A 13152-nucleotide genomic window follows, 5' to 3' on the forward strand; every position below is an offset into this window, starting at 1 on the left:
CAAAATAGGTATAGTGATGTTCCCAAACCTCTATGTAGCTGGTCTATACAGTTTTGCTTGCTCTGTTGAGAATGCTTTCCTGCTGATGATATCAACCTTTTCTTTTGCCTGTTGTTTGTTGCGTTGTATGGATGTTTCTTGTTTTTCTGCATGACTGTGACTATTTGAGCAGCCACCGTGTCCCACCCTGTTGGACTCCATGGTGTTTTGCCTCAGTGTCTGTCTCTTGTGTCAGCTTTGCCTGTGCCACATCGTGGCCTGTTAAGCAAGATCCTACAAAGAAGCAGTCATTTAAAAGGAGCAGGTGCTTTACATCCAAAGCCCAGCACTCAAAGGAAATAGGAAGAAATTTTCTTTCTTGTTTTCTTTCCATTTGGCATTCTGTTTCCCTGGCTAAAGAATCTCCTTCATCTGTGTTAGATGAGACATTGCATGATATTTACTATTCATTAAATTATACTAGCATAGCTGATGTAAATCTTGTCAAGAAAAAAGAAAATGACAGCCCTTAGCACCATCATCGCTATTACAGTTGATTTTTGTGATTTCTATTACCTTATTTGTTAGAGTTCCAAATGATGAATAAGGAGTATTTTGTGCAGTACTCAGTGAAATTGCATATCAAATGACAGCCTCAGTCCCTCCAAGCCACTGCTCCATATCCCAAATCTGTTGCAATTAAAGAGTAAATTTTACATCTCAGTATAATTAAAATAGTTTAGCAGCACAATTTTTAAAAATTTGTTTCCTAAAAGTATTTATTCCTAAGCCAAACATGATCTGTTTTAGAAGCTCACATACCGGTCAAGAGACTCCAGCTGTAAAGCTACTAAAGAATAATAAGAACAAAACCACTCAGAACTGGTGTAATTCAGTAATTGAAATATAGTTTTTAAAAAGAAGAGTCTGAACAATATCCTTCTTGGGTCTCTTGCTCTATTACTGAATAGCATTTATATTCAAAGAAGCTTGTTTTCAGTCTTTGAGTTACTGTTCACAAAGTTAACAGTTTTTTGAAAATCCTAAATATATTTAAAAGAATAGAAACACTTGAAAAATCTCAGACTGACAGTAAAATATAGTTAGTTTTTCAGTGCTTTGACTGATACTCATTTTGAGATAACATCTCTAAAGTGTTAATGATAACAGCTTTTTCATGCCGTCAGATCCTACCAAAGGTATCGTGAAAGGAGAAGGCTCAGTGTGATCACTATGTCTCTCACTAAGAGACACTTTTTTTTGTGTCTACAGCTTTGTTTACAAGAGGTTATAATCCTTGAAATTAGACAGAAAGGAGACATGCAAGAAGGAACCATTTTAAAGTGTTATCTTTCTTTTCAGTAGTGCCACCGCTCACATCATGCACTATAACTTTATTTCTGGTAGAGAATGTTATTAGAGTCACTATGAATTATGTGCAAAACTTCAAGGCTGAATTCTGCCCTTTGCATGCCCAGTTCAGAAAAAGAAAAAAAAAACCCACATGCTCAGGTTTAAATGCAAAGGTAAAGCTGGAGTTACGTGCTGTACTGAGAAGAGATTTTTTTTCTTGAAGTGTGGCCTGAATTTGAAACTGTAGGTAATTTTAAAAGAGAGTCCTTTGGGAGTGACAAATCAGGAGAGGTACCAGTTTTACTATTTGATAAAATAAAGTAATGAGACCAAGACAACCTTTATTGTTGGGTACTTATGATGACAAGCAGTGCAAGTGTAATAAATATGGAAATGAAAGCTAAGTGTGTTATTAAATAGTATATAGTGCCAAATGTTGAAAGTATAGCCCTTCTGGGTGAGGGCTTGTCTTTAAAACATTAAACAATATCTTCTAGACAAAATGCCTAACATTGTTTAGAAAAACCAATAGCCAAAATAGTAAATAAGTGTTTGAAATATCCAAGGCTGACTGTATTCTCTGACAAGTTACAGTCCAGAGTAGACAACTAACTGAGCCTTGGTTTGATTATTTCTTACCTCACGTTAGTTTAATCTAATTTTATACAAATTTTCGAAAAAGAACAGGGAATTCAAAAGACCATTTGTTCTTGAAAAAAAACTTATATCTTCTGCCATTTTGTACTGACTAATGATGAATTGCAATCTTGTTTTCTTCTAATGATTTACTTTATATCTACTTTTTGAGTGATGGGAATATCTGGCATTCAGCGTAAGCTCTTTGTGATGTCTCATTTCCTCATTCATTATTGTCTGTAAATGGGCATGGTGCTTTAACCAGTGTTATCAGGTGAAGACAGTGCAGGAAGTGAGCAGCCACTCTCACCTGGTGAAAGGCTCCCTCCCATCAGACGTTCTAGTACAAGAGACAAAAACAGAAGAGGGGGAACATGTTTCCTACTGACAACAGGTGATTACACGTGTGCTACTGATGGAGGGATCAGGAAAGGTATGGACTTCTTTCATTAGATCATAAAAGGTTACTCAGCAATGTGCTTGTGAAAAACAATCTTAGAGTAAAATGATGTGCACAATGCTCTAAGAGGAAAGACTGTACTCACAATGTATCTTTTTTTCTTTATTCCCAGTCATTCTTTTCCTTTTAGAAACACTCATCTCCTTTAGTCTTCAAAAAATGTGCTTGATGTTGGACCCTCATTTCACTTGTGTCTTCATTTGTCTGTAATTTCTAATGGAAAAGCCTGCAATTCAGACATTGTTCATTTAACCACTCATCACTCAATATAACTCATCATTCTAAAAGATAAATTAATCATGTTATAACTTTGGTCTGCTTTCAATAACTTAATAAAATTTGCAGCTGAATACACTTAAAAGGTTGACATTTCAGAAGTAAGCAATGTTTTTGTTCTGAACACAAAAAAGCATATCCTGAGATGCTATTTAGATTTCTTTCAAATAAAATTTTGACCTTATAATGCCAACTTTTTTTTTCTTGGCAATACACCACTGATACTAAAAAATAACTTTCTACCCCAGCCATAATTCAGCTATGTAGTAAAGCAATGCTTCGCCTTGCAAGGTGTTAAAAATGCCTTTCTAATTATTTAGTCTCTTCAAATCTGATTCCTTGCTGGTCAGTAAGGAGAGCCCAGGTGGAGTTTGCAAAACTGTACTTGTATCTCCCACATGACTGATTGTTTCTACCCCTGCAGCCACATCTGGCTGTGACTGCCAACCTAACTTCAGGACATAGTCCTAAGATCAGCAGGCCAGTGGTACTCTTCCCATTTCCTTAGGTAGGAACTGCTTTTGTTTCTTGGCAAATAATGTTCTTCTGACATTGTATCATTCTGACAGATTTTGCATTCCTGACTGCTGAAGTGTAGTTGTTCACCTCAGAGTCCATCTTAAGTAGCCAGGTGGCACTGGACAAACATTTTTGCCTGAGATTTTTCTGGCTTTTTTTTTGGTTTGATTTTTTTGGATTTTTTTAAATTGCTTGGTCTATAGCAAACATAGCTGTCTCAGCCAACCATATATCTAAAGGAATTCTCTTGGGTTGTTCTGCAAATGCTCTTTTTACACTTCAAAGCATGAGCTCAATAGGTTAAACCTCTTTAAGGCAGATGTGCAACCAATTCCATGTTTATGGTATTTGCAAAGAGTATGACTCTCTATGCTCAGGCATTTTGTGTACTCCTATATATAATGTTTAGTTTAAATGAAAAATCATTGCAAGCATGTTTTTGCACACATTTTCCACGGAGCATATATTTCACTGTCTTCTCAACAGCTAGGATTATTTAAAATATCTCTAATGGTAAGAGTCTTTGGGGAGGTCAAGGAGGTAGATCTTGCATAACCAAGTTTTTGACTTCACCTCAGGAAGTTATGGCAGTGACCATGACTAGAGCAGGTCAGAAATACTAAAAGAAGTTACCCATCAGCTACTAAAGACATATTTGTATAACAGTAAAACCTATTTTATCCTGGATTATTTTTATTTGTAAATCTAGATTTGAAAGAATCTGGTTTTGTAGTTTTCACTAGAAAACTGGGGCTTGATTTCAGAGCGGACAGTTTTTTAATGAGAAATGTGCTCTTTGTCTGAGTCTGATGATAATCTTAGTTGAGACTGAAATGTTTTAGCCACTGGCTTTGGAGTGTATTTTATAGAGAGTAGGGAAGTTAGCCCATAAGCAGAAAATACCTTCAAGTAATGTGCAAATGGCTTTGAATGCTTGAATGTCATTCACACATCAAGTCTACTACTTTTACATTTTTTTCCCCTTTCTTTCTTTTGGTATATTCTTCCTGTTTGGTTTGTTCCTTGGTTGTGTTCAATTGTTGTTTATTCAAAGCTTTTTTTTTGCATCTGCACCTCCAAGATGATACTGATTCAGAGCTGATCCACTAAAATACCTAAAAAGTAGGTTTTGGATCATTTGGATCATCACTATTCATCTTGTGTATCTGGTTTTCATTTTTTTTTGAGTTTCTACTTTACTTATAATCTTTACCGTCTTCCTCTATCAGTTCTTTCCTTTTATAACTAGAAGAGTAGCAAGAAAATAATCTTAAAAACTACTTTCCTAGTTTCTATGTAAAAAAGCTACCTGATTATGTTGTTTTTTTGATAAACGCTATGTTTACAGGGAGTTTAAATATATGCACTAGCACAGTACTTCTCTTTAATTCCCTTTTCCAACAATTCTTTCTAGTCCGTGTAAATACTGATAGAAACTCAGAACTGGAGGCTGTTTCAGAAATGTATCAAAATTCTGTGTAGTATCACAGTCTAGCCTGCCCTTGCCATCTGGAGAGAACATTGCACAATGTTTTAGCAGACATGATGTTATGCATTTGCTTTTCGTATAGTTTTACAGCATGCAGATCTCAGTAGGTATGTTAATTGTTGTAAGGGGAGAGCCTAAGGTATGATTTTTCCTAAAGATGCCATTAACTGTCTCTTACCTAGAGATCTGGAATTTGAGCCAATAACCATTTAAAAAAAAAAAAAAAGTTTGCTGACATTACATGTGATGTTTAGTTTTATTGTTAGTATTTTAAAATTTCTGTGGGAAAAAGTCTCATTATTTCCCTGTAAGCATTTTAGATCTGGACATCTTAACCTGACAAATGCTTAAATGCATACTTGTCTTCAAGGAAATAAGTAGTGCCACTGAAATCAGTGAGACTTCTCATGCTTGCACTGAAGCATGTACCCAGGTACAGTAATCTCACGATTACAAGCCGCAAGGACTATAAGCCGCATCTCCGGGTGTTGGCAAACATTTCCTTCTTTGTCCATACATAAGCCGCACCCAATTATAAGCCGCTCTGTCGTTCGCAGCGAGGACCCACGTGCAACAAAGTTGCCAAATAGTAACAGAACCGCGGGATCGCAGGGTTTACTGGCTCAGCTCGGGCCGTGAGGGCTCAGGGCTGCCGACGGGGCCAGGTGGCCCAGCTCGGCACTGCCGCTCGGCGGGGCCGCTCAGGGCTGGCCACCACCACTGCTGGGCTCGCTCGTGCCAGCCCGGCGCTGCACTGCGGTGGCAGGGGGGCACAGAGCCCGTCGGCACCCGCGGCAGTGGTGGGAGGTGGGGATGGAGACCGCTGGCACCCACGGCGGCGGTGGCAGGTGGGGACGGGAGCCCCCTGCCTCCCCCCGAGCCGCGAGGCCAGCAGGAGGGAACCCCTGCATCCCCCCGGACCGGGGGACCAGCAGGTGGGAGCCCCCCGTCTCTCCCCCGGGCTGCGCTGCTTGAAGGAGGGAGTCCCCCACCTTCGCCCCGCCCCCACGCTGCCTGCAGCGAGCCAGGCTCCACCTGCCACGCAACAGAGTAACCAATTTGTAACAATCACGCAGTCCTGGGTTTTACTGGCAGGTTGCTCAGCTCAGCACCTCGGTTTGCACTTCCGGGGTTGGAAATGTCAGAAAATTATTCACAAATTAGCCACTCCTGACTGTAAGCCGCATTTCCGGTGTGGGAGCAAAATTTTAGTCAAAACGGCATGGCTTGTAATCATGAAATTACTGTACTTCATGAGCATGGTCCTGCCTGTCTTAATCTTTGTTGTATATCCTTGCTGATATCTTCAGGCCAATGAGCAGATCCTTTTCTTAACAAATGGGGTTATTCATCAGCTGCTGAAAATACTTGAATATGAAGATAGTGACACAGTGACTAGCAGTGTTTTTTCATTGGCTTACGGCATAACCTCTACAAAGTGAAGAAAATCCACAGTAGCAAAAAGTATGTAGCTCGAGCTCACAGTGTATGTCAAAAGAAATGTCTGCAAGTGCAATGTTCCCTTCAAATTGTGAAACATTATGTGGTTGCCTCATTTAATGATTAATTATTTACTACTTGCTTATATGAATTAATACCATTGATTTTGTTCAAATCATCTGGAAAAGAAGCACAAATCCAATGTTTTAAGTTTGCCATTCAGGAGGCATTTACAATTACATCAAACTCTGCTGTCTTACTAGACTTTAAAATTAGAAGCAAAGCCTAAGGGTTAATATTTTTGAAGATAAAGCTTCATATATTAACATTCAGTCCTCTGCAAAACTGATTTACACATACTGTATAAAATTTAACTTGTTTCTGGTTTATTTATTTTAAATAAAAAAATTGTACTTTATTAGGAATTGAATTTAGCAGACATGCTGTAATTCTAACAGTTTCTATAGTCTGTCTTAATGGGTTTTTGGTTATGCTTAGCCAGATAGCTCAGTCACCTGGTGGGATCCTTTGTCTTGCTCTCTCTGCAACCCTGAGAAGCCCACTGGGTGATACTAAGTGCAAGATGGGATGTGGAAGAGCAGGTCAGACCTCTTGTGCGGTGGTCTGTTTAATATTTTTTGGGAAAAAGTCAATGCATTAATTTGTAAATAATTTTATTTATTAATATATTGTGATAGTAATGTGTCTCAGCACTGAGTTCTTTTGCAGGCAGATTCCCTCTGAGTCCCTGATAGCTCTTTGGATTACATTACATTGTACTGTTTGTCTTTGTCTCTTTTTTTGGCTGAATTCAACTGATGTCTGTGCATTTTCTCATACAAGGCTATGAAAAATCTCGAAGCTTAAACAACATAGCTGGCTTGACAGGCAATGCTCTGCGACTGTCTCCAGTAACATCACCCTACAGCTCACCTTGTCCTCTAAGGCGCTCTCGGTCTCCCATCCCTTCCATCTTGTAAACCAGATGGCGTCAATCGGCTACATAGTATTAAATCAAATACTGTTTACCACATATTGGAAATAAATGTAGCATTAAGCATAGGCTCCACAAGTGCTGTCTGACTCCTGCATGATACAACTGATGTCAGTAGTAAGAAAAGCCACCTGGGTAGCTGAAGATTTTTGTCTTGGCTTTTAAAGATTACTTGAGGTAGCATTTCTCCTTTTATCTACTATATTGTCCTACTTTCCTGTGGCAATAAAAGGACAGTTAGTGGATACTGTTGTCCAGTATATTCAATAAATAAGGATATTTTCAGGGAGATTTACTTAAAATAATGTGCTTCCAAGTAATAATCAGTCACTCCATTGAACCTCCATTTCTTGTGACTCTAATCCATTCTGAAGATGTCTGCTCTGAAGGGTCTGCTCATTTGCATGGACCATCCTGTCTCCATCACCTGACAAGCAGTGTTGCCGATCGTGGAGACCACAGAGGGCTCTGGATGTGTGTTCTCACTTTGTTACCATCCTGCTGAAATGAAAGCACTGATAAACTGGTCTGCATGTGGGATTGTTTTTCTTTGTTTAACCTTTTCCTTTATTTTTTTTTAACTATCTACTTGTTTATAAACGACTTTATTTTGTGATTAACTTATTTTGGTACTGGATTGCTGTATCAGAGTTCTGAATGTCTCCGGTTGTTTGCACACAGATAACTGCAAAGAGGTTGTCATTACTGGTTACACGCAAGCAGAAGCCAGATCTCTTTCTTAATGGCTTGGGGAAGGCACAAAACATGCAAGAAAGGTAAACGCCATCCAGACTTGCACTTTTAAGCTAGCAAGTGCTGCTTGGTACTGTAGTATTTTCTCTACTCCAGGGTTCTTCAACATTTTCAGAAGCTGAGTACCAAGTAAAATTGAAACAACTATTGGGGGCTTTTTTTTTATCATTGTAAGAGGGTAGTAGTTCTCAAGTTGGGTTTTTGACCAGCCTTATACCTCTGGCTCACGGGCTTCAAAAATATTTCATCAATGTTTTTTGAGGTGCTTTGTCCTATATGTTGTTTGTCTGTCTGTTTTGCAACCTGTCTCCTTGTATTCTCCATCTGTCTCCATAAAACACAGAGATACTGTTAAAATGCCCCCCTCTTTTAAGTTGAACTAAGAGCACCTTTTTCTCCTTTTCTCTTTTTTTCATATGGACTGTACATCTGTGTGTAGATAGAAACATACATATTTTTCAAGTGCAGTTAGTATCATCTAGACTAACTCGTGTGCACTCCTAAGATTTTTTGAGCGGCTTTTCAGCACTGACCGGTTGCCTATTGCATCAATCTTCCTCCTAGTAACCAGCATCCATTACAATTTTGAAACTGTATCTCCTCTAGTGGCTTTTTCATTCAATATTAACCTCTGTTTATGCAACAGGACAAATGCAATGGCAAATTTGAGGTTCTGGGCTGGTGAGGAAAAATTACTCTTAAACTGTAGAGCTTTAGAACTACATGGGGAAGACCATAATGACTGAAATCTTAAGTGATCCTTGAAATTGTTGAATAATACCTGACTGTCATGTTTTACTTTTTCGTTAGGAAAAGAAATTAAATTTATTGTTGACCGTGTAACGTTATGTATATAGCCAAGCCCAACAGCATGACCTGCATGTCAGAATTCTTGTACAATAATGTATTTATCAAAGTATACATTTCTGATATTTAGAGATGTACATTGATTTACTTTTGGTAAAAATATTGTCAATAGAGAGATAATTGCAAACAGCTTTTAGCAAATGAATTAATATAATATCTGGTGCTGCTGTTATATTAACTACAGTGTTGTACAGAATTTATCATGGATTTTTGACTGCTGAAAAAGGGACAATGGAATTTAGCCATACCAAGGACTGTACTGGAAAGAGACTGCTGCTGCTGAATGGACCCTGATAAACGACTCACACCTAGAGGAGGTCACTGAGACTTTGCGTGCGAAGCAGAGCTCGTTAAAGAAGACGAAAGACCGCTCATAATTACTGCTGCCAGAGGAAGGGGTGACTAGTCACTGTTGATGAGTCAATGTAAATAAAACGTGTGTGCATGGAATATCAGTTTTTATCTATATCAAGGAAAGCTGAATTCATGTCATCATTGCTAAGGCTCCATGCAAAGACCCACACCCCTGTGTTTATTATTCCTGGTTCCTGCAGTAAGCTGTGCTGTGGATCATACAAAGACACACGCTTAATAATGATAGTGATGTAAACTACATCTGTCTTGACTTCTGTCATACTAATGGCATATATTGCAAAAGTCACCAATTTTAACAGAGTAGGTTTGCGTAAGTCCTTGCTTTCTCAGTTTGCCATGACCTAAATTGTTATGAATTCTAGTGTACATGCCAAGTCCTAAGTTTATATTTCACTTTGATAACAAAAATGTGACTGCAGACAAACATCACTGACTTTGTTCACAGCACACAGTCTTCTTTCGTTGTTACCTCAAACTATAAGTATTATCAGAAATAAAATTCTGGCAGCAAGAATATTTTGTGGGTTTGTTGTTTGTTTTTTTTTAATTCAAAGTGTTGCAAACCCAACATCAATAAGTATAAAAATTGTATTAAAATTATATTCTAAAATGTATATTTTGCATAAAATATATATTCTTTGATAAGTTATTTTCTGTGATTTTTGTGGTAAATGGATCTAGTCTATTCTATGTTTATGAGACATTGTAGTGCTACGATGTGATAATTATGTTCTCTCCATCCTATTCAGTGGGCAATTCTCCAGAATCTGTTTTGTCACCCTGGTGTTCCGATTGTAGGGACCTGTCCCAGTTGTGAAACTCTGTATCGTGGAACTTCTGTGAACATGTCAAGGTGCATGCACAATCCTGGTGGAAACCAGTGGAAATGTAATACCTGAATTGGAGAATAAAAGGCGAAAGACCTGGGGAGGAACTTGGAACATACCTTCTGAACTGGCTCTTGAGCTTTCTTTAGCTGTATCGGTCCCCTGCCTGCCACTGGCCATCCCAGTTCTCAAACCAGCCTCCTGGAATGCATGAGGAGCTAATTCCAAAGCTAGCATGAGCTGGCTTCTGCAACAACTGAAAATTTGTGAACTTCTTAATGACCCTATGCCTGCTCTGGAAGTTTCAGTCAGGCTGGGTATTTGAAGTCTGATGGGAGTTTTGTTGCATCCTGGTGTGAAGTCAGCCTAAAAAGGAGGTCATAAATGGTTGCTTAAAACTTAGAATATACTCTGTTTGTGGCAGCCAGAAATCCCCAAATACACAAGCAGATTGAGAGCAGCAAGGTAGCCAGTATAGCTTTACAAATTATCTGAGAGGCTGTAATGCAGTATTTTGGCATATATGCTGTAATGTAAGAGAGGTTCCAGAAAACAGGATCAAAAAACAGGAGTTCAATTTCAGAAAATGTGTTATAGTGATATGTCAGGAGAGCTCACAGTGCTGTTTGCCCAGGGGTTAAAAGTTGCCTGTACTGTGATTGTGAGCAGTACCCAAAGGAAGGTGTAGAGGTCAGCCAGCACAATGCTCACAGCAGCTCCAGTCATCAGGTGATGTCTGCCCCAAGCACCTAGAGAGAAGTGTCTGGTTTTCCTCAGTGCTACTCAGGCACAGTGATGATCCCCAGATGGGATGCAGACAAGGGAGTGCATTTTGTTGATCTAGAGTGTAAAAAGCACTGATGGCCAGATGGTGTCTGACATCTCTCTCTGGATGGTAAGGAGCCTGGATGGATCTCCACCGACACAGTCCAGAATATCCTGGACTAGGCATTGTTTCTGCTAGAGAACCAAGCCCACATTTAAATGCTTTCTTTTAAAACACACCTGGAGGACAAGCTGATGGTGAGTCTGGCAACTATCCATGTGTTTTGAAAATACAACCCAACTCTGACTGTTCTAAGAGGAAGAGGGTGACTTAGCCCCCAGCCCCTCTTGTTCCTCATCTGTTTCTGGGCCCAGGAAGGGGTGAAAGGGCATTTTCATGAGGGGTGGGACACCAAGGTTTTATTTTCTCAGGCTGAGGAAGGCTTTGAACGTAAACCTCACTCTTCAGGGTACTGCAGTTCCTGTGTCTCAGGTGCAATGTAAAGATTGGGCTGCACATTCTCATTCACTTCTGTTTTTTGCCATCTTTTAAAGGAAAGTAGATGCAATGATCAGAAGCAAAATTGCACCAGGAGAAAGGAGTTTTGGTGCAAGGAAGATGCTGTGTAGGTATTCTGGGGATCAGGTACCCACCAAAGAGTGCTTGTGGCCATCTCTGGGCTTGATTTAGGAGTCTAAAAACTTACTCAATCCTTGTATTACTTAAGGGTTGGAAGTCAAAACTAGAACACAAGCCATGAATTTACAAGCATCTGCTAAGACAATTTAGGAGAAGCTGTTACTCATTCACCTTTTAAAACTGTGAAGTCAAGATGTCAAAAGTGAGCATCCTTTTGAAAGATGAACTAATACAACAGCACGGTTTGAGTGGAGATCAAAAACCGTGACATATTGTGGAGATGAGCAGATTATGGGATGTTTGGATTTTGAAGGCAGTTAATGTTCTTATGAGGCCCCATTCAGCACTGAGAAAATGTTGTTCCAGCAATTTTTGAGGCATTGCATTATGAGTTTATATAGGTGTGTGCTGCAAAGTAGTGCCACAATTGCTAAGAAGCATGCAGCTAATGATAATTAATATAATCCTGTATAATCGGGGGCTTTCTCATGTGTGAAAAAATTTACTGTTCATAAAAGTTCTCTTACAAAAGGTCTGAATTAAATTAAAGCTGCTAAAAGAGAAGGAAATTTAAGGAATCTGTTCAGATGGGTAACTGAAAATTATAGGGGGAAGGGATCAATCTAACATGAGCAAACTTGCCAGCATATTTATGGGAAATATGAATTTTAAAAGTCATGAATGAATTAACTATATGAAAGAGAGCATTTTATCATTTGAAAAAATCATGCAGAAGTCAGATAAAGGAAATTGGAATGGAAAACTGCTATTAGGAAGAGAAAATTAATTTATTAATATGCTGTATTACAAGCAATGGCTTGAGCAATTCCATAATAGAGCCTTTGAATAGAGCCTTCTCACTGAGTGAGAGGAAATTGCAAAAAAAAAAAAAAAAAAGCAGAAAGGTTTCTATCAGGTCAAATTTATCAGAATTATTAATATTTTTATAATACATTATCTTCTGCTTGGAAATAAATTATATTTATTTAATTTCCCAAGGGAAAAGTTATTTTTTAAATGGTGGGTTTTAAAAGTCAAGAGTTGGCTTGAGAGCAAATCCTGAGCTGTTAGTGCTGGGTGTTGGGTACCTAGCTGGTTTGCCACTAGGAGCATTTCTCTCCTACGTTAGTGCATACCCCTGGGATGTGCTGAAATTGCAGAGGTGTCTGATGTCTAACCCCAGAGACAGGAATGTGTTACATGCTGTCTCCATGGAAGGCTGGGATGCTCTCCAGCCAGGCGTGAGTGGTGCAGAGCTCCTGGCTCTGCAGCACAACCTGCAGAAGAATCCCGAATTTGCTCTAGGTGCGGCTTCTCATTGCCTTCTGACAAAACATGCATGATTCCCCCACCCTCTGCAACCTCCTCGCCAAAACCCAGCCTTCTGTCACTTGCATTTTTTTATTACCAGCATGTTGATGAACAGATGACAGGTTTCAGATTCATGCTTTCACAGCTTCACATTCACAGATGGCAATATTCTAGCACATTAAAAAAAAAAGAAGTTGGAGGTGGACGCTTTTTGAAAATTTGGCACAAAAAATGTTATGCATGGCAGTTAACAACTCCTGTATTATTTGCAGGTGGAAGACTGGAGATCAGTTTAAACCCAGGGCACAGCTAGGCTATTCTGAAACTTTTAGGATGTGTTCCTTTTATGTTCTGCATCTGGTTAGAGCATAACTGCATTTTGTTATCACATGAAGCTCTCAGTTTTCTCCTCAAACGGGATTTAGAGATAAGATACTAGAGCAAGTCAGAGAGTACTATTTTAAATTG

The 13152-nt window shown here is 39.0% G+C and overlaps 1 protein-coding gene across 7 annotated transcripts in view; it reads left to right on the plus strand.

Moving 5' to 3' along the window:
- KCNC2 (potassium voltage-gated channel subfamily C member 2) overlaps positions 1 to 10086 on the plus strand; it is a 102774-nt gene extending 92688 nt beyond the window's left edge. The window contains exons 4-6 of one of the 7 annotated variants that reach the window (XM_033059161.2): positions 2234 to 2401; positions 7828 to 7922; positions 8951 to 8985. In XM_033059161.2, the coding sequence (XP_032915052.1) occupies positions 2234 to 2401; positions 7828 to 7889 (230 nt within the window). In that variant the 3' untranslated portion in view covers positions 7890 to 7922; positions 8951 to 8985. The other 6 variants (XM_033059159.2, XM_033059158.2, XM_033059160.2 and 3 more) reach the window with 6 other exon arrangements.
- Positions 10087 to 13152: the final 3066 nt, after the last annotated feature.

Source organism: Catharus ustulatus, chromosome 4, assembly GCF_009819885.2.
Source record: "Catharus ustulatus isolate bCatUst1 chromosome 4, bCatUst1.pri.v2, whole genome shotgun sequence".
NCBI classification, from domain to species: Eukaryota; Metazoa; Chordata; class Aves; order Passeriformes; family Turdidae; genus Catharus; species Catharus ustulatus.